Here is a 27,191-nt window from a genome sequence, read left to right as displayed (position 1 = left end):
GAATATTAAAAGAGTGAAAAGAAGTATAAAATAGAAGATAAGCTACCTCACATTTATGTAACATAGGTGCAATGCGGAATAAATAATTAAGAAGAGATTAAGGGTGCAGTTAATTAACGAGTGCTAGGTTGGTAGTTGACTTGTTCGCCCCAAGCAATGCAACGACAATATGAGCCATAATCAATACAATAGAAAATTATTAATCCGAATATCAATATAAATCTATATAATTAAAAACTTGATAAATATTAATGTTTCAAGAAATAGAATGTACACGGGATATGATTGGTTCCTTCACCCCAAGAAAATCATTATTGTCATCATCACCCAAATTGAGATACTTAAAGTTGATGTCCCGTTTTAGATTTGTATAATTGAAGCTCGGTTCACATAGCACTTCATATAATAAAATAAGCTCAAAATTATGAAACACAGAATATCCACGACATTACAAAACATGAACAACAAAACATCAAATATGAAATCTTAAAGAGGAAATAATGCAAACGCGCACACACACACACATAGAGTGAACACAACGTCATTGATATAGGCATTGGATCGGTAAATATATCACATTCATTGCACATGATTATATGTGAATAATATTGCAAAATATTTTTTTTTTTTTTGCAATTTTTAATGAATTTTAAAAATTAATAATATATTATTATAATTTATTTCATAAATATCAAAGTATGAATATTCAAAGTTATTTATAAGAATTAATATTTAATTTAAAATTATAAAATTGACATGAGATACTACTATGACACCATTTATAAAGATATATGAAAAAATATTTAAAATTATAAGATATGATATGAAACAAATATCCTAATTAAAATTATGTGAAATATTGAATTTTAATACTTACATATAACATAACAGATAAAAAATTAATAAGTATATTTTATATTATTTTTTATTTCATGAAAATGTCAATATATGACTTCTTACCATGGGAATATTAATAACTTTATTACAATTTCCAATTTGCTACCTAAACTCTCATTATTGCTATTTTTGTTTACTTAATGGTAAATTAATGAACTTTTTAAATTTTAAATAAATTAAATTTTTATTATTTGAAGGGTATTTTTAGGTCTATAAATTCATTTACAAAATTTATTTTTAAAAAATTTTAGTATTATTTTTCTAAATGATGTTAGATAGTTCACAAAAAATTTAGAAAACATTAAAGGAATTTACTTATTAAACTGAAATGCGCATTTTGCTTAACATTTATAATGGATTTTTTCAGCTCCAAATCTTGACCTAATTAAAATAAAATTTTAAATATATAATTATCTAATGTTATTGAATTTATTTACTTTTTTTTCAAAATACTATCCTATTTCCAAAAGATAATAATATTTTTATACATGTTCCTTTACATAATTTTTTACTTTTATACATGAAATACACACACATATTTTGTTATTTTTTGGCTAAGCAGAGTTTCTTCTTTAAATTCAAATTTAATATATTTAATATAGATTTTATTAGGGTAATTTTAGGTTAAATTTATCTTCTTTTAAGAATGTTTTGTATTGCTTTTAAAATAAAGGAATATTTTTGCTGCATATTGTTTTACTTTACTTTATTCATATCTTTATTAATTTATTATATTAAAGATTGAACAATAACTATTAGACATTCTAAATGTAAATTTATCTATATTCAGTAAATTTACTTTCTACGTATAAAATTAAATTTTATTTTAAAAAATATTTTATCTTACTTTCAAAAGAACATCATATTTTTTTTCACCAATAAAATGAGAGCAAAATTTCTCTTTTTAGGAGTATTGGTTTTATAGATATTTGTTTTCAATAATAATAATAATATTTTTTTTCAACATTAATTTATAGTTATTTTAAAAAAAAATTAGTACAAATATTTTCATCTACAAAATAATTTACACAATTTGTGTACGTTCTTTGCGCATACACGCACACATCTTTAAATCTTTCTTTAAAAATATTTAATTGACTTCAAAAGTCAATTACCAACTCAATATTTTACCCAATGAAATATAGGACTTGTTTAATTGTAAACATCATTTTCATTTTTCATAATTTTCTGAAACATGTTAAAAATATAAGCTTATTTTAATTTTTTTTATTCTGCAAAGAAACTTTTTTAAATGACATTTTTAATTTTTTTTAAAAGCAAAATTAAAAAATGACTCACAAGTTGGTTAGTTTCTACAAATCAAGAAGCCAAACAATGAATTTAAAAATTTTCTTTTACAATAACCAGAAGAGAATATTTCAGAAGTTCCATGACCAGCTGAGCATTTAACCATTAAGAAGAGAGAATTATGTGCAGATCCCACTTTTGGAGGCAAATTTATTTACTGAACTAACAACTTAATAGGTAGCATTCCCCAGGACTGTGTGTTTGACAGGTTTGAGGAAAGAACTCTTGGCTGTTCAGGATAGCAGAACAAGAAACTCTGTGATATAGATTAAGAAACCAAAAAATATATACTTTATCCATACAAATTTTCTTTTTCTGATGGTTTTTAAGTGAGCTAAGAAGGCAACAGATAATAATAATTTTATTAATACTAGCTAGACCATATATATGCAAACAATTTTGAAGTCATGTTAGGTCCCAAAGAATGTTTTGCAGAACTTGAAAGGAGACCATGGGATACGGCAGACTTTTCATGTAATACATTGCATTTATTTCAGAGGGAAAAAATTGAGGAAAATTATGCCCACAACAAAAGGGGATGGAAAAAAAATCAAAACACAAAAAATAAAACTATGAAGATGCTTCTGAAAGAAAACAGGTAAATAATGAGACTGCGTTCTGTAAATGACAAGATCGGAGGTCTTCTGGGACAGGAGCAGTAAAAAGGGTGTCAAAGCAGCTTAACTGAACCTCCCGCGTTGCATCTTCGCCGCTATCATATAGAAGCAAACTACAGATTTCCTCTGCCATCTTTGAATATGCCACTCTGCAGCACAAATCCATAATTTAGTGAATCAAATGCTTAAAAATTAAAAATATGCAACAAAGCAAATGATACCTCCAACTTGTTTACATAAGATTGATCAGACTAAGCAAACCATGACAAATTTGGAACACATATGGTTAATCAAATTACCAGCGCTAGAAAACCTATTTGGCACATCTGACACGACAACTAGAGGATCCTTCTTTTATGTTCAAAGGGGTACTTGGAGCCCAGGCACAGGGTATGAGGTGAAGGTGCGTACTTCACAAAGGTGAGGTGCACATTTATGCTGTAAATTTCATAATGACAGCAGAACTAAGCAGCAGCCAGCAAGAAACAAAAAACAAATAAACAGCAGGCATCCAGGCAGAAAGATGCAGCTGCAACTATGGAAAAGGAAGGACATGCAAAAAATACAGCTCAGACACAGAGAAACAGGTGCATAGATGCTATATTGGAGAGCAGAAGTTCAGCACTCAGTTACTTTACAAGGCAGAAGAAAAATAGAGGAAGAACACGAAGAAGATGAGAGAAGAAGAAAGAAGCTGGTCTGATTTAGTCAAGAACTGGAGGAAGAAAGAAGCAAAGTTGAGAAGAACTGTAACAGCTCCGAATGTTCGACCTAGTCAAGATCAAGACTCTACAAAGAAGAAGACTTAATTGATATCTTGGAAGAAGAAAAGAATCTAGTTCAAAGAAGAAGCCCCCAGCCTCCAGTCCTTCACACCGCCTAGAGCACCAAGTAGAAGATATTTTAGGGAAAAGAAAGTGTAATTAATAAACATTCATGAAGTAGGCCTCAAAGTAGCCTCTCGCCTAGCTGCACCTCTCAGCACTGTTAGCCTTAGTGGCTACATAATCATATTTAATGTGTTTTGATAATATTAACCCATTTGTAGTTCCAAGTGTAACCTGTCTTTGCAAATCAAGTTAGTACAGGTTCAAGTGACAAATACATGAAGATATTGGATCAAAGGCAAAAATCAGATCGAGTGGACGTTCAAGTAGGAAAGATCAAGGTGGACACTCACTCGGAAGAACTCAAACAGATCTGAATGAAGCAAGTGTAAAATCATATGTAATAAGGAGTGTTTGAGGTAGGAACTACTATAACTCTTGCAATATTATTTCACATAAGATTACTGAGCTAGAGTTGAGCAATTGCATATGCATACTAGTCTATAAAGCATACAGTTTTACTCTTTGAGTTTTTCAAAGACAAAAACAAAGAGTTGAGCAATTGCATAAACTACTAATTTAAAGAGTATATAGGATTTCCCCAGATCATAAGTTTCATACTTATGAATTTTCAAGGTACAAAATAAAAGTTTTGTGAAAATATCCTATACTCAAATGTATTTTTATATGGGACAAGTTTTAAACTATATTAGTGTTATAATCTTTTAAAAGCTTGGTCCTGATTGGGTTTAAAACCACATACCTCATTTATGCACCTCTCAAATTTCCTAAACACCCTTCAGTGTTTGGAGCATAACTTTTATTATAAAACTTCAAAAAGGACGATCTTGGTATCTACGGAAAGCTAAGAAAAAATCTCACAACTTTCATGTTGAAGACTTTCTCAGTTGAGGGGCAATCAGTTGACTAATTGTTGCAATCAGTCGACTAATCGGGGCAATCAGTCGACTAATTGGGGCAGTAGCTAAATATGCTGAATCAATCAACTAATTGGGTTAACCAATAGACGGTTTGCGTCAGGATTCAATCCCCAACGGCTATAAACGGCTAGTTTTCAAACTAAACATATAATATATCATCCCAACAGCCATAAAACGGCTAGTAACCTATTTTACCTATAAATATAAGTCTAAAGACTTGTTTTAAAGATTGATTTAGTAGTTCATATATCATTCCCAAGCACACCACATTTTAGTTCATTTTTCAAGTGCTCAACTTCTCTCTTGCTCCTTAACTTTGTTTTGAATCATTACTTTGAGAGAGTTGTGTGAGGTTTTGGTTGTATTAATTATCAGCTCATTCAAGGAGTATTTGTTTTGTATTTCAACTTCAAGTTGTAAAAGGTTCTTGGTGAACCAGATCGCAAAGGGTTGAACCGTGATTGAAGGTTCTTAGTGAACCGAAGTGCAAGGATTCTTGGTGAACCTTATGGCTCTTGGTGAGCGAAAGGGATTTGTTCTCGGTTGTAAAGGTTTCTCCGCCGGTGAAGGAGTTTATAGTGAATTGCGGAATCCTTGAGTGTGTCTCAAGGTGTGGACGTAGGCAAGAGGCCGAACCATGTTAAACATCGTTGTTAAGCTTCTCTTCCCCACACTCTTTAATTTAAGTCTTGTGCATTGTTTACATTTTATTTATTGTGATATAATTGCTTGGATCTTACCAAGAATTATATTTTGTGGAGAAGTTTAAATACGAAAAAGAGTCCATTCACCCCCCCCCCCTCTAGACTCTACTCTTGGGCCGACAAGCACGTTGTTGTCCATCACACAGGTTGCCGTGCCTCACCACCCTCGAGGCACTGGCCTTCTCACTTTTCTAAGCCCCAGGTACACCTTTGACTAGTACAAAACAAAATAGACCTAGATCAGGCCCTCAGCTGTATAGAAGGTACACAGTAAGGATATATGGAAGATTAATCTCTAAAAGAGGAATGAAATGGGGGCACACATAATGAAATGCAGACAATACTCAAATGCACAGCCACATTAAAAATTAATGGGGATAATGAAAATAATTGAGAATTGGATGATTAACTGGGCTTCTTCAATAGCTAAATTGGAAAAGGCTAATTCAGAGATGAGCATTATTGAACCTATGGTTGGCACTCTTGTGTCCATCATTAAGCCTGAATAGGTTGACAAAATATTGTAATTTAGAGAGGCTTTCTTTGAGCCAGCAACAGAGGAAGTAGTTGATGAAGCAAGTATTGAAATTGAAGATCCTAGAAAATAACAGGAAGATCCTCCATCCCCTTTCCTGTACACCATTGAGGCTGATGCATTGAGTAGATGGTGTAAGGGATTTTGGCAGGCCATAAGAACCCGCCCATATTGCATCTGCACCTTGCACATGACCCCATTCTTTTTCTTTTGGAAGATAGGGATACTTTCTCTAATTCTTTAACGTTTTAACCAATTTGCAGGTGTTTGAATGAGTGCCTGGGCTTAGGATTAACTTCTCTAAAAGGGGGATTGTGGTTATTGGGATTAACTCGAGTCCTTTTGCTAGGTTAATAGGTTGTGGTGTTCCAGTTGGCCTGTTAGGTGCCCCATAGATGGTAACCTACCACTAATTCTTTTTGGGATCCAATTTTTGAAAGAGTGGCTAAAAGGTTGGATGGCTGGAAAGGAGCTTTTTCCTTCACCCTTGGGAGTGGAATTTCTCTAATTCATGCTTGTCTTTCTTCTATCCCCCTGTACTATTTGTTTTTAAAATTCCTGTGAGAGTGTCTCAGATATTAGAGAATTGATGAGGGATTTCTTGTGGTTAGTTAAGCATAGAGATCATCTTGTAGGTTGGGCAACTGTGAGTAGGTCCAAACTCTAAAAGGGAGTGTGGTCCAGGTTTAGGTAATCTGGTGTCCAAAAACATTTCCTAGTGGGAAGCGGTTATGGTGCATCTTTTTGAATTTTTCTCTCTTTGGCACAGGGTAATCTGCAGTAAATTTGGTCTTCCACAAAATTTGGGATGCTAAAGTTGCTATTAATATTTCTCGAGTCCTTAAAATGACTCAGATTTTTCCTTTTTTCCCCCTAATGTCTGAATTAGAGTTGGAAATGGGAAGAGACTCAGCTTTTGCGAGGATCATTGGATAAGGGAGGCTCCTTTGTCTGTTATGTATCCTTGTCCTTTTTGCTCATCCTCTTTTCATGATACCCCTTATCAATGCCTTCAGCCTCCCACATGAACGAGGCTATTCTTGGGATTTTCATTTTCTGAGAAGCCTTAATGTGAAAGAGACCAACAAGATTGTCCCAATAATTAATGTGCTTCATTCTGAACGACTTAAATTTCGATTTTTAACAAAAAATTCAAAGCCTTAAAAGCATGGCGTTGTCAATTTTGATGTCAATTTTAATTTCAATTTTTAAAAATTACAGAAACTAGTAATAAAACTTAGAATTCTGTTATGAAATCTTAGAAATGATTAATAGACATAATAATGTTAGGTTTAAAACTAATGTATTATGAATTAAAACTACTAAATACATCAATGACAGGTATGAAGGGGAGCTTTGCACAACAATAGAGTTGCCCCCATATGACCTACAAAACATCCTCTTGCACAAATATAAGGTAAGGCTACATATTATAGACTCTATCGTGGTCCGTCCCTTCCATGGACCCTACATACGTGGGGACTTTGTACACTGGGCTGCCATTAACCACAGGAATGACATGTATGAAGTGCAGTAGCTATAATATAATACTTGTATTAAACATATTCAATTAATATAAATGAAAGTCCTACATCAGTTAAATATTATTTATTATACAAGGAAAGATAATTTAGACATAAATGGTAAATAAAATGCTGTTGCTCATATGTTAGTGTAAAATTTTTCAAAAGCCTTTGAAATAATTTTTGGTCTCAATTTAGAAAAAAAAAAAAAAAAAGGAAAAATTATGAAAGGATTTTCAGTTTGGTTTAATTCTCACATTTGAATTCAAGGAAATATCATTCATACTTCAAATTTTGACAAGTTTCAAAAAAATTTTGAGATTTCAAAAAATTTAGGATGATACATTAAAATTTCAACGGATCTTTTGTAAGATGGAAATCAATTGCCATTTTGATTTTGAGGGTGATGAAAAGCATAAATTTCGATGGAAAATTCAAAATTTTCATGGTCACGAAAAACTTAAGACCACGTTCATTCTTTTAGGCTTCAGTTGGGAATGACAAAAGAGTTTGGAGTTTTAGACTCTTCTAGGGAATTCTTGGAAACGTTTCTTTTCTCATTTGATTATGGTCTCAACACTATTCCTTTCACCCTACTTTCATTTGGAAAGTTAAAATTCCTTTAAAAATTAACATTAATGACTTGTTTCAAAAATGAAGATGTAGTAAGTCTTTATAGTCTGATACGTGTGCCTTTGCTTTAAGAGTAAGGAAAACTGTTCATATTTGTCCTTACATTCTCACTTCTCTAGGAAACTTTGAAGCAGGTATTCTTGGGGAGAACTGGGTTTGTCCTTCCTCTTTGGAGGTATTTTGTGTGTGGGGTTGGGAAAGAAGAGAACCTTGTGGCAATGCTCAATCATGGCTATCTTTCGGGTATTTGGATGGAGAAAAACACCAGAAGTTTTAAAGTTGGGGCTACTTCTCTTGATTTGTTTTGGGGTAGAGTAATGTTTCTTCAACGTTGTGGATTTAGGTGAATGGTTTCTTTCAGCATTTACCTGTGGCAGATTTAAAGGGGGGATTGGGTAGCTTTGCTCCCATACAACTGTTTTCTAATTATTTGTATTTTAAGTTTTTTTTTGTATTGTTCTTTTTTTTTTTTTTTTTTTTTGGTGTTCTGGGAGGATATCTTATTCACCTTCTGTTTCTTTTTCTTCTTTCTGTCGAATTATTTTTCTCCTCTAAAAAATTTCTTTGTCCATCAAATAATAATAATAATGAACAGGTTAAAGTTGGAATCCTCGAGACATGTTGAATTCATTATTCTGAGTAAATTTGTTAAGTGTGCCTCTGGTGACTAGTCCATCATACAGCCCTATTTTGTTGGCATCTTCCAAGTCTGCTCATGATTCAGGTTCTTGATCCTCTGGCATTTTAAAAGTTGAGGCCAAGCTTTCACTGATGGTGGGACCCGTGGGGGAATGCATACACATAAGGAAGAATTATTATATTTTTGTAGTCTATTGCATTTTCATTTTCTTTATTTAGGGTATTTAATTTGATCATGTCTTTTAGATACAGACTTTGTCGTTAGAAAAGTACAAATTTTATTCACTTAGGATATTTTCAAATGTCAGTATATTTCTTTAAAAAAGGTAAGGAAGAATATTGGTACAAAAGGATGCAAAACAGTCATCATACAACACCACAGCTGGAATCAAACAAATCAGGAACAAACAGAACATATGAACTCAAACAAACAGAGAAGGCAAACCATAAATAATGCCAGCACAGCTGACATCTGAGATTCTAGAATCTGACAGATCTTTTATATACACAAAATCATTCCTTATGACATCCCTTATAATATTCTTCAAAAAATCATCAGGGATGAATTGGGATTTTTCAAATATAACAGAGTTCCTGAACTTCCAATCATTAAATGTGCATGCAGCCCATGTGAGTTTGCATACAGTTTCACAGGGACTGTTCCCCAGCTTGAAGATCCTTTGTAATTCATTCATCTTGCCTAGTGTTGAATCTTCTAGTAATCTTCACCGAGGAGTTAGCTTTTTGATAGATTTGTTTTGTAGCATAACAGTTAAAATAGTGATCTTTGCTCTTCTCTGATGACAAAAATAACAAATGATTGGGTGATATCTCCCTCATTTAGCAGCTCTGAGTATAGTGCTTAATCTATTCCAAATATCCAGCCAAGAGATGAATGCTTGAAATCTTTGAAAGACGAAGCCTTATACCAAGTGACAGCAGGATTTCTATTCCTCAAAATTCCCCAAGCTGTCCACCTTAAAACCCCCAAGAGGGGATGCAGACCTGATAGTTCTGTCTTCCTTCCCCAGAATAGAGTAGAAATTGGTGGTTCAGAAACTGCACAAGATGATCTTCTAGGCCAAGTCCAATTCTCACCATTCATAGTAGCAGAAACCTTGGAATTTGGAGTAGATGGAAAACTGTGTATAATTGTTCCACCCATAAAGAACGCTTTGGGTGCCAGATATCAAAAAAATTAAAAAACTCTCATTTACCTACAATGCTCAGGAAGAGTAAACTAAATTTCTGATCTTCATCTATTTGGAGAGGGAATGATTGACCCATAGTAGTCAGAGGCGCGAGGCGAGCCGAGGCGCAAAGGGTCTTTGAAGCCGAGGCGCGAGGCGAAGGCGCGCGCCTCACGAAGGTGAGGCGCACAATTATTAAAATGGTGTAAAATATCTATTTGGGGTAATTTATATATGAACATATGAATATCTAGTCATATTAGAATTTAAAATGTCAAAACATTCAATAAAAAAATTGGAAATTTAATAAAATTGCCAAGACAAAGCCCAAAAGCCTCAACAATTCAACATAGTTCAACATCAAAAGAAAAGAGTACAATAAAAGATTTCAAAATATAAAATCTAAAAATCCTCCTCAATCATCACTCATCACTCATCATCAACTAGGTCGGTGAAGATATCATCATCTTCCTCTTCATCATTAGAACTGTTTTCTCCAACATCTTTTTCCTCTTCCGTCTCCTCTACACTATCCACTTGGATTTCATCCTCATCTACAAGTTCCAACATTGTGGTCCGACCCCTAGCAGTGGTTGCACTACTAGATGAAGCCCTTTCTCTTCCTTTAGACGATGATGGCATATTTGTACTTATTCTTGATCTAGTGTGATGCGGGGGGTTATTTAGTCCAGCGGCTCTAGCAACAGAATCCCAAGTCAAATTATCATCTTCAAACACAAGTTCATCATCCTCATCAGAATCACCATCCATCCTACCAATCAACCACTCATTACTATCATCAATGTCCTTCAGGAGGATGGGATCAATGGTGTCACGTTTGTCGTATCGACGCCTCAAAGTTCGATTATATTTCACAAATACCAAATCATTCAAGCGTTGCTGGGATAGCCTATTTCTCCTTTTGCTATGAAGCTGCAAAAAGTTTAAAGTAATATGGTTAATAATGATTCTAAAAAGCAGTAGATTGGTAGTTCTTATTCTTTAATAATTAATCCATGATATACTAATGACTTACATGTTGGAATATGCTCCAATTTCTTTCGCAGCCGGTAGCACTACATGTGAGGCTAAGAATTTTCACAGCAAACTTTTGCAAGTTTGGAGTTGTTGATCCATATGCCATCCACCATTGCACTGTTATAAAATAAATTTTAAATGAATAACTACTAGGTAAATAGCAAAAATAATTTTCAAAAATGAAGAGGTAGTACAAATGCCACTTTACCTGGTGCTTTTGTCTTCCTTTGTCTCACTGCCAAACTAATTCCAAAGACACCACTAGCGGCATTGTATTTTTCCAACTCATTTGAAACTTTATCTTGCATTTCAATAGTTGGCACTAACCTTCCAACACATTTGTACAAACCCGTCATAATTTCTTCATCTTGCAAAATGTTGGGGTTTGAATAGAAAAATTCTGGATTCAAGTAGTGTGCAGCTGCATGCAACGGTTGATGGAGTTGGCATCCCCACCTCGTATCAATAATTTCAAATGCCTCCTTGAATTTATCCTCTCTCTCACCAAAAGCCTTAGTTATGGCTTCCTTAGCCCTATCCATTGCTTCATAAATATATCCCATTGCAGGCTTCTTTTCCCCATCAACCAAACGGAGTACACGAACAAGTGGACCTGTTAACTTAAGAGCATAGACGATGGTACTCCAAAAAGTAGGCATCAAAACAATAGTAGCTGCTCTTTTGCCAGCCGCCTCCTTTGCCCATTTAGTAGTATTCCAATCTTCAGAAGTAAACATCTTCCTCAAGTTATTCTTTTGAAGATGGATTGAACGAAGAGTGATGAAGGCAGTTGCAAATCTTGTAACTGCAGGTCTTAGCAACTCCTTTCCTCCAGTGAATTGTCTCATCAAGTTGACAACGCCAACACGATTATAGATATAGCCATTCAAAAAAATTGCCCTTTTCAAAGTTGCATGAATTGAAGGCATCTTCCCAATATCCTCCAAAATTAAATCAATGCAATGAGCAGCACACGGTGTCCAATATAAATGTGGCCTCTTTGCTTCCAACAATCTCCCTGTTGAAAAATCAAGGAATGAAGCCATTAAAATATTAAAATAAACAATATATACACTATAGAAAGTAGTTCTAAAAATAAGTTCTTACCTGCTGCAACATAGTTTGACGCATTGTCAGTTACCACTTGAATCACATTTGATTCTCCAATTTCTTCGACCATCTCATCAAGTAATCTATACATTCTATCTGCATTCTTGACAATATTAGAAGCATCAATAGACTTGATGAATACTGATCCCCTTGGAGAGTTTACTAAAAAGTTGATTATGTCCTTATTAGCAACTGAATCTCTCCAACCATCAGACATAATTGAGCAGCCATATTTTGTCCATTCCTCCTTATGGACCTTCAACAACTCTTTCATTCGACTGACTTCCTCCTTTAGGTAAGGAACTCTCACTTCATGATAGCTAAGTGGCTTTATTCCAGGACCATATTGTCCAATCGATTCAAGTGCCACTGCAAAGCTGCTCAAACGTACAGCATTAAATGGTATCCCAGCATCATACATCCACCTAGCAAAATCTCCCATTGCCTTTTTTCTAAGTTCTTTTTTGCACGCTTCATTTATTGATGTTTGCTTCATCTTCCCTTCTTTCCTAGCTTGAATCGCTTTCTTTGGATCGGGAGTAAAAAACAAGTCTATAGGCCCCTTCTATTTTGGTTTCTTCAAGTTGGATTGGTATGATCTTTTACTTCCATCACTAGTAAACACTCTCTTGCCACGAATGTCAATTTCTTGAACTTCATCTTCTTCATCTTCACCGTAATGATCTATATCATCAAAGTCGGGCAATAACTCATTTTCCTCCTTTTCCATATCTTTCTTCAACATATACTCTTTAATCTCCTCATGTACATGAGTAGGGCACTTAGAGCATTCTTTCACATTTCGAAATCCTCCGACAATGTGTTGTTTTGCTCAAAATATTCCTCCCCTTGTGACTTTAGCACAAAAATTGCAAGTCAAATTATTTCTATTTTTTTGATCCTCCAAATGTGCATACTTCCATGCAGGATCTTTCTTTGACGAGGCCTCACATCCAGAACTAGAATCCATTTAAGATTTTAGACTTGGTATCCCGTATCCTAACTGAAAAAACAATGCATCATATATTTATAATTTAAGACTTACATAATGCATTTCCAAACAAATTAAAAAACAGTACCTAAATTTCAATAAAAAGAATAAATATTATGTATTAGTTATAATTTATAAACTTACATTAATTAAACTAAATATTATAAATTAAAAAACAGTAGCTAAATTTCTGTAAAAAAAATAAATATTATGTATTAGTTATAATTTGTAAGCTTACATTAATTAAACTTAATATTATAAATTAAAAAACAGTAGCTAAATTTTTGTAAAAAAATATACATATTATGTATTAGTTATAAATTGTAAGCTTACATTAATTGAACTTAATATTATAAATTAAAAAACAGTAGCTAAATTTCTGTGAAAAAAATAAATATTATGTTATTAGTTATAATTTATAAGCTTACATTAATTAAACTAAATATTATAAATTAAAAAACAGTAAGCTTACATATAAAGAAGAAGAAGAAGAAGAAAAAAAGCAGGCAGCAGTCAGCAGTCAGCAGCACGCAGCAAGCATGCAGCAGGAAGAAGAAGAAGAAGAAGAAGAAGAGAAGCAGCAGCAGAAGAAGAAGAAGAAGAAGAAGAGAAGAGAAGCAGTAGGCAGCGGGACGCAAGCAGCAGCAGCAACAGAAGAAGAAGAAGAAGAAGAAGACTTACAAAGGTTCGAAGTGTTGAAGGCGACGTGACGAACTCACGTCGTGCTCGAAGGCAGTCAGACGAACTCACGACTGCTTCGAAGGCAGGCAGACGAACTCGCGAGGGCTCCGGCTGGTTCGAAACGAAGTTGCGCAGGTCGTGCTTCTTCAAAATGTCGAAGATGAACTCACGATCCTGGTCGAAGCTCGAAGACGAAGTCGCGAAGGCTTCCGGCTGGTTCAAAGGCTCGCAAACGAACTCACGAAGGGCTTCAAAGGGTCGAAAGGGGCTAGGGCTCTGTTCGTTTGAGTCGAATAAGGGATACGAGTCTGGCTTGGGCTATTTGTCTCCTTTAAATGGCTTAAAAATACACAAGGCGCGCCTCACTGCGCCTCGCGCTTCACTGCGCCTCGTCTCGCCTGGGGTCGCCTCTTGCAGGTCGCCTCGCCCCACCTGGTATGAGGCGGCGGACTCATCGCCTCACTGCGCCTTGCGCCTAGGCACGCCTCAGGCGCGCTTTTAACTACTATGGATTGACCAAATACTTCTGTCCTCCAACTTATGCGCATGAACCCACTTGAATAAAAGATAGTGGAAGTGCAAACAATCCAAAGAAGCTTAGCTGCAAAAACCCTCGTACTTGAATCCTTCAAGCTTTTCAACCCAAACCACCTTCAGATGAAGGTCTAGAAAGAACCTCACAACTAAACTTGTAGCCCTTTGTGTTAAGGTCATCCTATTCCAAACAAGAGCTTTTATCTTTAGCTCTAGGCAGGAATTAACGGAAGAAGGAAGAAAGAGAGCTGGCACCTAGTAACTTCGAATATAACCAGAACAGATTTTATTAATGATGTCTCCCAGATTATGACAAAAAGATTATGACAAACTTATTGTCAAATGTTAGGATACCGTTATTTAGAAAGTAGAATTAGAGATAATTTTGATTTCTAAAATTATTTTTCTCCTCCAAGTATTGTAAACCCATAAAAGGTCCCCCCCTCCCCCCTCATGCATTAAGTTTATTTAAAGTTAAACTGAAATGAAACTTGTGTTGGACATTTTTGAGCGGCAGCTAAGAGTTTTAGCAAGTCAAACTTGCTTGCAAGCTACCTGAACAAGGCTCACTCCCTACCTCAACTCTATTCAAGTACAAGTCAAGCTTGACCAACTCAAGTAGCTTAATGAGTCAAGTTCAAGTTTCATAATATAACTCATAAGCCTAATGGAGCTTTTACTATTTTTACATATTTTTTACATAAAATGTCATCAATTTTACACATATTTAAATCTTATACATGTTCTATATATAAATTTTATACTTATTTTCAGTATCATTTTATAATCAAAACAAGCTTGATCAAGTCAAGTTAAAACACTTACAGCATCAATCATATTCCAGATTACAATTTTCAAGTTGAGCTCTAAGCTTCAAATTTTTTAGTCAAGTCTACGTATCCCACTGTCATTGACCCAACTTGATGCAGGGGCAGCATCAAGATTCAGCAGCCATGGAGAAACTAGAAGAAATAGAAGAGAGGAGGAAAGGGAAGGCAGGAGAGAGATACCAGGGGAAAACTCACGTTCAATTCCAATTCAAATTCATCAACTGCCTACATCATGGGCCATGGCTTTCACACAATATTTATGAGAACGCCTGTAAACACATGAAATTACACATATACCCCCTAAAACTACATTGCATTACAAACACGCCCCTAGAATACACAATTACTACAAACATGTCCCCAACATAAATAATCCTAATACAAGCAAACTACACACAAATACTTAAACAACTAACCAACTACATTTGGGGTTCAGACTCAATAAACCATTCACCCTATTCTTTGACATAGGCCTCCTAATTGGGTCCAAATGATCCATCCAAATAGCCGCTTCTCGTCCTACACCACAACTCTACTCAAACACAATTACAATAAACAAGTCCCCAACATAAATAATCCTAATACAAGCAAACTACAAACAAATAATTAAACAACTAACTAACCACATTTGGGTTTGGGTCTCAATAAACCATTCATACTATTCTTTGACATAGGCCTCCTAATTGGGTCCAAATGATCCATCCAAATAGCTGCTTCTTGTCCTACATCACAACTCTACTCAAATACCACCCCCCAAGTACATTTTTTAAACTGCTCAGAAGGAAAGAGATGCGAGAATTTTCAAGGATACAAAGTTTTAGCTTGTAGGAAGATCAGAAGTAGTTGGATCAATTGTTTATATTATTGATGACAGCAATGAGTTCATAAAAAATTTTAATTGTTCTGTTGACACTTCTGCTATAAATGATTCTTTCTACATATGGCTTGGCAACCCCTATGAGCCCTTTTAAATTAAATACTAGTTAAATATACATACATGAATACACACGCACATATATATGCCTACCCTATATATTAGTCAAGTTGATCAAGCTGGACTTAAACAGCACACCAGCCCCTTCAGCTGTCCAAGCCCAACCACTCATCCAGGCAGAACAATCAAGGCAGGCATGCTCAGGTCAAAAGATCACCCTTTTTCTGTGCTGGGTAGTGGGTAGATAACCAATATATGGGCATCATTTATATAAATAATTTTTATCAATAAATAATAAAAAAGACCTAGGATTTGGATTCCAAGCAGTCAAAGAAAGCAATAAGGGGGGAAAAAAGAGGAAAGGGCCTGAAATTGCAACTGCATGGTTAGGATTTTCAACCTTTAAGATGTTTGCTAAATGGTGCAAGAAGGGAGGGGGGGGGATCACTTCCTACATAATAAAATAACACAGCTGACAAGGCAGGCATCAAAATCTATATCAAATACAGGCCAGTTCAGGTGTAAGTTGTTAGCACCAAGGTTCCATTAACCTAGTTTTGATGATAACAAACTATTTGGTACTAGTGACTTTGAGCTTAAGTTGTTTGTGATAGGATTAAGCCATTGACAATGAAGATTTGGGAGAAGATTTGAAGACATTACTTTCTTTACTCATTTCTCTCAAATTGTAATGTGTTTTATCTTATATATCTCTATGAATATGATGGTCATGGCACTAAGGCACATAAGCATGGAAAAGCATTAAAAATGAAGAAACTATTCCAGGCTGCCCAGCTGAGGGGGTGCAGTAGACCGGTCTAGGCAATAGTTGGGAGCGGTTGACCGGTCCACCAAATTTGGCTACAACAGTATGATTTTCTCTAACAGCTAGTGCCAGATCGACCAGCTTCTCTAAGCAGTCGACTGGCCTGACCTGTATTAGACCCCAACAAGCAGAAAACGGCTACTTTTGTTCTAATCTCTATATATATGCCCTCTAAAGCATAAGGAATGTTAAAGAACATGTTCATAATGAATTTCGAAGTGCCCAAACTTTCAAATCTATCTTAATATCTCTTGTACTTCAATTTGCTCACTCTTGAGATATCACATGCATCTTCCAAATATTCTTTTAGAATTAGTCTTGAACTTCAAATTGTATATTCCTCCTTGTGAGGAAATTTTTTGTTGTAAGCATTCTTCTAAATTGGTTGTCTTGTCTCCAAAAAACAATGGGTTGTAAATTGGTTGCCTTGTCTACAAAAAACAAGAGGTCTATTGGTTTCCTTGATCTCCATTAAAACAAGGGAAATAGTGAAGCCTCAAGTTTGTTAGCCTTAAGAGAGTGGATGTAGGCCAGTTTCCGGACCAATATAAAAAGAGTGCACAATTTAATTTCCCTTCTTTGATTTTATTGCTTTATATTTGTGTAGTTGCTTGGTTTGTTTAAATTGCTTTAAATTTGGTACCAAACACTTTAATTTTCATTAAAGGAAATCTAACCCCCACCCCTCCTCTTGGGTTGCCACTTGGGCCAACATAAGGTAGGGTAGAAAAGATCATAGCTATTTTCTGTGATTTAACAAAAGGTAAATACATCTAAAGAGAGATCAGTTATTTAGGTCTCACAAGCACAACAAAAAATCTAAGAGATTTGTTCTGGTGCAAAATCCAATAAAAATGAAACAAAAAATTAAGAAATACGCAGATTAAGAAATCATATGCAAAACTAGGTGTGAAAATTGAGTATTCATCTTTACAAGATTTAAGCAAAGGAACTCATATACATACCTTGCATCAATGGGTAATCTACTACCCAAAATTGCCAATGACTCATTCAGGCAACCAAAGAATTCCCTACAAGCACCATTTTTGCTCTCTAGAGAAACCTGCAAGATGTAACACATGCTCATCAATTTATCACTATGCAATAACAGAGCAGTGTACTCTACTCAGGAAAACAATAATAATAATAATGTTAGATTATGACTTTAAATTTTAAAAGCTTAAGCTGTAAGTTCTCAGCCAACAATGTATACTAAGCCTTAATACTCCCCCACACATGCAGTCCAACTGCACGTGGCAAGATAAACAGACAATAATACAAGCCAATTTAGGGAATGAGATAAATTTTTGCAACAGTAAAATAAGTGCAGGCAACAATCCAAGTACCTAGGACCTCCTGACAACCTCAGTTCTGATAGCTGTTACAAATCTGAAATAAATCAAAGTTTCAAAGGAAATGCAGCATTCAAGTTAGAGAGGGAGAACAGAAGAAGAGAAGAAGAGATTAAAGGAAGAATATCCAGTCAACAGTTTTCTGGAACTTCCATGCAGCTCTTGGTCTGCCCTATTTATATGTTAATAACAGTAATAAAAATAGGACATGGAAGACAAAATTACCCCCACCCACACCACCTAATTACTAAAATAACAGACTGTCTTCCAACAAGCAGTTGTAGCAGTAGCATCTATTTTTGTTGTTAGTAATAACAGTAAGAATTAGTGCTACTAGCCTACTATACAAATCATTATTAGGATACTCCATATATTTCTCTCTTTAGTATGAGCTTAACACTTCATTGTACAAACTTTCAATATCATTGGCCAATTCTGCCCTAACTGTCAGAATTTTATTCTAATTTGTTGAAGTTGTATCAACCTCTAGTTGGAGAATTTGAGATTGCCCAATTTTGCTCTCACAGTTTGTATTTTACTCCACTTGGTTAAAGCTGTATCTAGTAGTAGGTTTTGATATATACTTGCACTATATTTGACATTTTTTTTTTTAACACAAAAAAGAAATTTTATTAACAGTTTAAGAATATACAAAAAGGACAATAAGACATCTCCCTATAAAAACTTTAGGACAAACCAGAAAGAACATACAAAAAAAACAAAACAAGGAAAACGAAACAAATAAAACTACTTCAGCACATACTCAAGCCAACAGATTTCACCAATCTCACTGACTATATCCAAGAATCTCACTCTTTTGAAGTACCAGTAACTCTGTAAGCCCCATACAAAAGCAATTCTGAGTAATGAATCTTCTCCCAAACCAGCAAAGGACTCAACTACTTCCCCAAAAAGTTGCATACATTATGTTCCAACCATAATCCCCCGCAGCACTGCCAAAAAAGAAAACAAAAAATCATATTTCCATAATGCAGCCTTGCACTTTCTCCTTCCAAAACCTGCAAATGAAATTGCCAATAAGTCCTCCACTGGCTCTGGGCAAACTCAAAACTCTCCAACTAACCAAATAACTTATTCCACTCTCCAGGCCAAATGAAAATGCAGAAAAAAATAGAGATGCAGTTTTTATACTATTATGGCAAAGCACACAAACATCTGGAGAATGTGCCTTCAATGGTCTCCTAATCTGCAACAAGCTAATGGTATTGACTCTACTAAGCATAACCAACCAGATAAAATCCTTGATTTTCGGGGACTTTGGCCTTCCAAATAGTACTATAAAGAGGAAAGAAGAATTAGAAAGGATCAAGGACTAGAACAAGAATCCAGTCCCAAAGAAATACAACAACTGTTCAATAAAATCAACAAAGAGGAAAGCACGCCCATCTCCCTATGATTTAGATCAACGAAAATGAAAATCCCAAGAAGGCAAAGGACCGCCCAAATCAACAACAAAATAAGAAAAAACGCTGCTCTGCCCTGAGCTCAAATGGAAGAGATGAGGAAATGAGGTGGACAAAACAACATTCCCCAACCAAAGTTTTTTTCCAAAAACAAATACAAGAACCCTTCCCCACCACATATTTAGCTTGGGAAATAAAGAGGAGATAAATTTGAGAAAGTAAACCTCTAAGGCTCTCTAAAGGACATCTAAATCCCAGATTGATATCCCACACATTCTCATCCGGCCCAAACTTGGTTTTAATGACTCTATGCTAAAGGGAGGAATCCTCTAGGGGGAACTGCCAAAGCCATTCAGCTAGGAGAGTAGTGTTTTTAGACACCAAATTTTCAAGAGTCAAACTACCCTCCAGTTTTGACCTACACATAACATCGCAGCTCACCAAGTGGTCCTCATTACCTCTGAACCCTGGACTCCAAAACAATCTCTCGTAATTTTCTCTATCTGACCAGCAATCCCCACAGGAATCTTAAAAATAGACAAGTAATACAATGGGATACAAGACATACTGGACAAGAGTGATTCCACCCCCAAGAGGGAAAAGAGCCTCATCCCAATCTATATGCTTGGCCGCTTTTTCCGCTACTGGATTCCAAAAGTTCCCAGATCTAGGATTCCCCCAACACCGCAAAGAGATCCTAGATATGACAAAAGCCAATTCAACAAACCACACCCCACAGCATAGGACCACTCTCTCTCAAGCACATTAATAGTAGCTAAACCACTCTTCCCCAAATTACTTTTAAGCCCAGAAATCCTCTCAAAAACATGGAGAAGACCCGACTCCTACATGGACAATGATCATCTGAAAAGAATATGGTGTTATAAAAAAACTGAAGGTGCAAAACCACCACCCCTTCTTTTCCCACTTCCAGACCTTTCACCAATCCCCTATCCACTGCCCTATCAACCATCCTACTCAAAACATCAGCCACTAAAACAAACAAAGGGTCACCTTGCCTAATACCCCTCAAGGAAATAACCTCAGATTTAGGTTCACCATTCAATATAACCTAAAAGAACACATTAGACATGCAACCCCTCAGCCACCAATGTCATTTTTCACCAAAACCCTTCCTCATAAAAAATTGATCCATGAGTCATAGGCTACCTCAAAATCCAATTTAAAAATGAATCCTTCTTCTTTCTCCACTGAATATCCTCTACCACCTCATTTGCTACCAAAATGGCATCCAATATCAATCTACCCCATCACAAACTCACTTTGAAATAGTCTTATCAAGAACTGCACTCAACCTATTAGCTAACACTTTAGTGATAATCTTTTTTTTTTTTTTTGATAAGTAATAAGTTTATTGATATCAAAAAAGAACACCAAGTACACAAGGAGTGTACATGGGGTAAACAAATCAAAAACAGAAATTACAAGAATCTAATAAATCAAGAACAGTAGAAAATGATTGGTTTCACAAAGCAGCCAACCAATCCATCAAAGTTGTAAAGAAAAACAGCTTCAGGTCCAAAATGGATGCTTCCTTATCTTCAAAACACCTACTATTTCTCTCCCTCCAAAGACACCACAATAAACAATGAGGAAATCAACCATATAAACCCATTTCAATAACGACCAAATCTGCCTTTCCAACATGCTAGAAGTCCCACTACAGATTGCAGCATAACCCAGCTCACTCCAAACAAACCAAACACCATAATCTTATACCCACTACAAACTATAATAGGTATTAATCTATGATCTTGATAGATCTATGCTTCTTCAGCACCAAAGCAATGAATGTGGGATTAATATTCTTCCTCTAAATCCCATTCCAACAGAATTCATTAAAAAAACTTAAGGAAATTCCCCTTAATCACTTCCCAACAATATTGAAAAAGGCCATATTAGCCTCGGAGCCTTATCCCTCTCCATCCAAAACATAGCACCCCTCACTTCCTCCTCCTCAAAAGGTCTACCCAAGCAGGACATCTAATCTCCAAAAACAGGATCCCACTCAAAACCCTCAATCATCAACTATAAGCATCTTCCTCAGAATACAAATTAGAATAGAAGTCAGTGATCTTGAAGGCAATCCTATCATAGATAATGTCCTCCCTTTCCACATCCAGTTCCTTAATCAAATTCTTCCTCATTTCTCCATTTGCTAGCCTGTGGAAAAATCTAGAATGGCAATCTCCATCTTCTAACCCATTTTAACTTGGTCTCGTCTCCAACTTCTCACTTCCCTGAAATCAAATCTTTCACCTCATTCTTCAAAGAGACACTTGTTATCTCCTCACTCTAAGAGAGACTAACATCTTCTTCCTTCATATCTAACAAATTAAACTCAGTTAAAATACTGGTTTTTTATTACTAGTATCTCAAATAACCTCCCTATCCCACTCTTCCAGCTTCTTTTTCAACCGCTTTACCTTCCTCATAAACCTAAACCCTTTCCACCCCCTCTCCACTTCCTCTCTCCAAGACTTCCTCACCAACGATTGAAAGGTATCATTATCCAGCCACATATTTTCAAACCTATAGGGAATAGGGTCCCAAAAAACCTTACTAGACTCCAGCAAAATAGGAAAGTGATCAAACATAGCCCTAGGAAAAACAGTTCGAGATAGATTGCAGAATTTGTCCTCCCACTCACTGCACAACAAAAACCTACCAAGCCTACTAGTGACTGCCCTTACCACCACCCCCCCCCCCCCCCCCCCCCCCCAAAAAAAAAAAAGTACCATTACACAAGGGAGATCTCTCAAACCACACTCACTAATAAGAAAGGCAAAATGCAGCATGCCAACTATAACCCTCCTTCACCCCTTTTTCTCCCTCAGAATCCTAACCACATTAAAATCACCACCCACAACCCACCTAGGGGAATAAAAAACAAAAACAAAATAAAGCTCATCCCAAAAAAGAACTCCTAACAGTTAGTCTAGACAGACTGTACACTTTTAGACCCACCACTGACCCTACCTCTTTGTTCAACCAAGACAGGAAGGGAAAAGATACCCCACCAAACTGCTGACCCAAGAAATAGAACAAGTTCCCACATCAAAAGAAACCCCCCCCCCCTTTTTTCTCCCGGCAGCCAAATCTCCAACGTGAAAAGACCCAGTCTTTACAGCGCACACCCCAGATGCTCCTAACAACCCCCACCCCCCAATCTACAAGCTCAAGTTTGGTTTCCTAGACGAGTACAATATCAAGGAGTTGCCTAATCAAAACACCCCAAATAAGACTCCTCTTCCTAAAATCCTCTAAGCCGCTCACATTCCAAATCTTCATACTTTAACTTGTTTAACACCCTTCTAAACACCCTTAAGCCCCCATAATTAATAGACGAAGCTAGGTTTTTCAGTTATTTCTGAAACTTCTTCTTTTTCCTCTCACACTTTCTATGACACAAACCCACCCTCACCTCAATTCTTGTAAGATTCATTAATTTCAACCTAAGCCATCTAGGACTTTCGCAAGTCTCCATAATATCTCACCTTTCCTTGGGCATCTTCCCTGGAGGGACCCTCCCTTGGCATAGGACATCAAAATAAAATGGATTGAACAAGGAAAGGGTAGTACATCTTTTCCGAACTTAGAAACACTAGGATCCTCCTTTGGAACAACCCTCACTTCATTATTATCCCTCCCAATAGAAGAAGAAATGCCCAGGATGTCCATCAAATTGATAATACGCTCAGGCTCAGAGGACAAAAGCCCTTTAAAGATCAAAGCTTTCGTCTCATTAGACTCATGCTTATTATCATCTTCACCTACTTACGCAATTTTAGAGCTCAAGTTAAGACAATCTTTCTTAGGCAGCTGTGTTTCCTTTGGGATATCATCATTCCACCCCAGTAACTCCTCAATTTCAATTTCAAAAACATCCTCAGAAAACTACGACATGCCATCCTCCCTTTCAAAAATCAAAATTGGCTCCCAACTAATTGATCAATAGGCCCTTCATAGGATCACAAATGTTTCTCAATTCATCTTCCAATTTAAGGGATGAATCCTCCTCTAATTCTCCTAATATTGAAACCCTATGTTCCTCCCTAAGATTAAAATGTAGAGGAGATAAAGGGTTGCTGATAGGAAAGTTATTTTCCTCCAAGTTGTTTAAAATGAATTTCTTTAGTAGAGATCATGCTTCCTTCTGCTTTAATGGTTTCTAAATCCTAAATGATGGATCTACCTTCCTTTATATTGTCCTCTACATTAAGTGCAATAGGCACAATTGAAACCCCACCCCCCACCCCCACGCCCTAGTTCCCTCGCCACTAAAGCAACCCAAGTCTTCTTAATTGGAAGCGCTCAAGTATATTTGTAAAGAACTCCCTTCAAGGCCCAACACCTTTTTTTTTCCAAAGGAGGGCTCGGTATTTCCTCCTATAGCGGATTGGCCCTTTTAGTTTTCGAAATCCATTTATGAACCAACCTACTCAATCCATTCTGAAAAAGCCCACATATATCTAGCCCTACTTCACTTGACCTTTGAAGGCCATTGAAGAATTTAAATTTTGAAGGAAGAGATCCTCTTAGCCAACAAGACGCTAAAGATTTGCAAGCCAATAAGGGAAACATATCCTACAATCGTGATCTTCAACCCCCCCACCGAGAACCTTCTCCAGGTCACCAAAGCTTCTCTGACAACGTTGGCAAGCGCAAGAACACACTCGCCTTGTCCCCCACCCCAATCTAAGCTTATGATTTTTGTTGCCAACACCTAGTTCATGCCCCATAGAAAGGTCCATTATCGCCACAAGGAAATATCACTATCCTACTCTCTAATCGCCCTTAGGAATTCTTAGATTTTGTTTTTACCATTATTCGAAGGCCTTCTCTATACTCCCATTCAAACGCAAACTCATGCCAGCTCATCCTCATCCTTCAAGAAGCAAACCCCTCGACCCACAACTTCAGATCCTCGACCAACATCACAGAGCACACCTAGCAACCTCAAAACCCGCAAGAATTCCTCTTGGAAACAAACCTTCCTATGAAATATGAGAGGCTATATAAAAGAATCGGGATGATCCAAGCTAAAAACTTTTCAGTGAACCCTAACTATGGAGTGCCCCCCACACCATTTCGTTCCCAATAGCTCAAACCTAAGAGTTTTGGATCAAAGGAAGCTAGTAACAGATATTGGTCAAGGAATCTCTAAAGTCACATCCATGACTACAAGAAAGATATGGTGAAGAGAGCAATCCAAGAGGACCATTGCAAGTTCCAATACTATTCATTGCTCCTTCCATAACTAACTTATACTTTAGTGGTCCTATTCATTTAATCAAACTAACATCCTTTTGATTAGTCTTTTAATTCCCAAATGTGTGCATGAAGACAATCATGTCATTCAATGGTTGTCTTGCCCTTTGTCAAACCGGGGGGCAGGGAGGGAGCTAGCAATTGTATGGTTAGCTTTAATAGCATACACGTCATGTTGACCAAAGTTTTGCAAAGGCAACACACTCTATATGAAATGCAATCATGAACATTTTTTTAATTCCCATCCAAATTTAAAAGATAAGCTCAAGACAAACCTATTGGCTAGGCTAGGTATCACAGTCTTTTAACATTGTGCAACTGACCATGCAGCACCACAACTACATTAATTCAACGCGGGCCCAATCATTCGAGTATTATCCAATGCTTGCACATGTGCTTTTGTGACCAACAAGGACAAGTCACAAGTGATTGCTGCACCTGCATACAACACACTACAACTGCACTGTAGAATAATAATAGGTTTCTTGTGTCTGGTTTTAAAACCCAGACTGGACCAGCCAATCTGACTAGGTTCAACCAGAACCAGACATCCAATCAAGGTTCTAGAACCAAAAATGTTGCAAACTGCCTCTAACCCGATTTGAACTGGGGCAAACCAGGTTCAAGGATGGGTCAGCCCGGCTCCTGCTTAAAAGGAAAAAATATGGTGAAAAATCAGTAGGCGTGGAACTGAACCCTGGACTTAAGAGAGAGAGTATGGGGAGGCTTGCTAATGCACCATATTCCTTTTGTGATGTATAATGGGGCATTTATTATCTCTAAACACACAAATATAAATAATAAATTTAACAATGCTTTTAAAAAATAAAAAAGGGAATAAAAACTTATTATGGCTATAAGCAACTCTTTTTGGCCTTAATGGCTTAATATTTAATTGAATAGGTGGTTAGCATGATATTATTTTTGCAATATACATACATAAATTGTGTAAGACTGAATTATCAATTTGCCCACCAGTTCAGCCCAACAGTTCGACTAACCCAATGACTTCACCGGGTCAGTCACCAATCCAGGTTTCAAAACCATGCTTGTGAACATCGAAGACACTTTGAGCAACTGATGCAGTTTCTAGCCACTGACGCCTATGAGATGCTCCCTAGTCACCAAGGCCCATGAGTTTGAATTGTCACATCATAATAGCACTTAGGCAAGCCAACACAAAGGTACACATTGGATCATTAAGCACAACTGGAGTAGGCTAGAGGTGTGCAACACCACAAGCATGTCTACAACAAGCATACACAAATTGAAGTTAATACAAATCGCATAAAGCCTCCACCCCAGAAGCCATGCAAATGCTAGTCCTCATGGACCTTTGCACCAGCTAGGGAGCTCCAAGCACCCATAGAGACTTAGAACACCACTCATGGACATCCCAAGCTTGCACCTAAGTGCAGGGCACTGGGGGTGGCCAAGCTTGCCATTTGCCTCCCTCTATAAAGAGCATTTCTATGCCAACTTTACTTGCGTAAGAGAGTATCAAAATGTTCCAAGAATCATATACCAAAAAGACACCTAGTTCTCCATGGTCACACTGCAACGCCACATGCCCAATCTGTGGCAACTTGCCACCTTGACACTAGGATTGAATGCAGATGGACACAACCCACAAGCAAGGCAATCCTGCCTCACAATCAATAGCAACATCTAACATCTGAAAACATTCATTCTGCTGCAACAGCTTAATCTCAAGAAAAACACAAATGCAATATACTCTATACTCAAATTCAGTCTCAATATTATAACAGATTTCATACCAGTTCACTCATGGTGTTATCATCTTCTTGTAATGAATTTCTTAATAGATAGAATGAAATATAAATTCCAGCCCCCAAGTCCCAATCTTCAATTTCTGATTTGTGTTCTTCCATGAAAGTTGCCAGTCTCCATATCTCGGTGTGTTTGGCTGCATCATAAAAATAAAAGGCAAGAAGTAATAACATCAAAACCTCAGCGACCAAATCAATTGAACAACAGTGGATGTATGCCTCCCCACTTAAACATTAACAGTATGATTTTTTTTTCTGTAATTGGTAAAATTTGGACCCCTGGATCTCCCAATCCCACCTCAATTCTTTATCGCTTGAGTTGGGCCTCAAGGGCTAATTAACAATCTCTAAAATCATCTAATATAACCCAAAAACAAAGTCATCTTGCATTTCTCAGGGAATAGAAGCATAGCAAATTGAACCAAATCACCAGAGGATGTTATTCTCAACATCAAGATAGTGAATGTTAAGAACAAAAATCTTAAATGTACAAATCCAATTTCTTCAAAGGAACATGTCATTTGTCATTTAAGAACAAATGCATACAAATTGGATGTGTCCCACTACAGAATTAG

General features: G+C 36.4%; 2 protein-coding genes across 2 annotated transcripts in view; both read right to left on the bottom strand.

Annotated features, from left to right (window-relative positions):
• Nucleotides 1–2,527: 2,527 nt before the first annotated feature.
• The window catches only part of LOC131158135 (nuclear pore complex protein NUP96), a 50,489-nt gene continuing 25,825 nt past the window's right edge, over nucleotides 2,528–27,191 (bottom strand). Inside the window, exons 4-6 of the mRNA XM_058112772.1 lie at nucleotides 26,605–26,753; nucleotides 17,724–17,821; nucleotides 2,528–2,971 (exon numbers count right to left, since the gene is read on the bottom strand). Of these exons, the coding sequence (XP_057968755.1) occupies nucleotides 2,776–2,971; nucleotides 17,724–17,821; nucleotides 26,605–26,753 (443 nt within the window). The 3' untranslated portion in view covers nucleotides 2,528–2,775. The remainder of the gene's footprint in view (nucleotides 2,972–17,723; nucleotides 17,822–26,604; nucleotides 26,754–27,191) is intronic.
• Nucleotides 10,051–12,965, bottom strand: LOC131158136 (uncharacterized). The gene is made up of 4 exons (XM_058112773.1): nucleotides 11,960–12,965; nucleotides 11,061–11,870; nucleotides 10,851–10,969; nucleotides 10,051–10,747 (listed from the first exon to the last, which is right to left on the bottom strand). Exons 1-4 carry the CDS (start codon nucleotides 12,456–12,458, stop codon nucleotides 10,244–10,246), a joined length of 1,932 nt encoding a protein of 643 aa, XP_057968756.1. The 5' UTR covers nucleotides 12,459–12,965; the 3' UTR covers nucleotides 10,051–10,243.

The sequence above is a fragment of the Malania oleifera genome, chromosome 6, assembly GCF_029873635.1.
Source record: "Malania oleifera isolate guangnan ecotype guangnan chromosome 6, ASM2987363v1, whole genome shotgun sequence".
Lineage (NCBI taxonomy): Eukaryota > Viridiplantae > Streptophyta > Magnoliopsida > Santalales > Ximeniaceae > Malania > Malania oleifera.
This window is presented reverse-complemented; position numbering and strand designations above follow the sequence as displayed.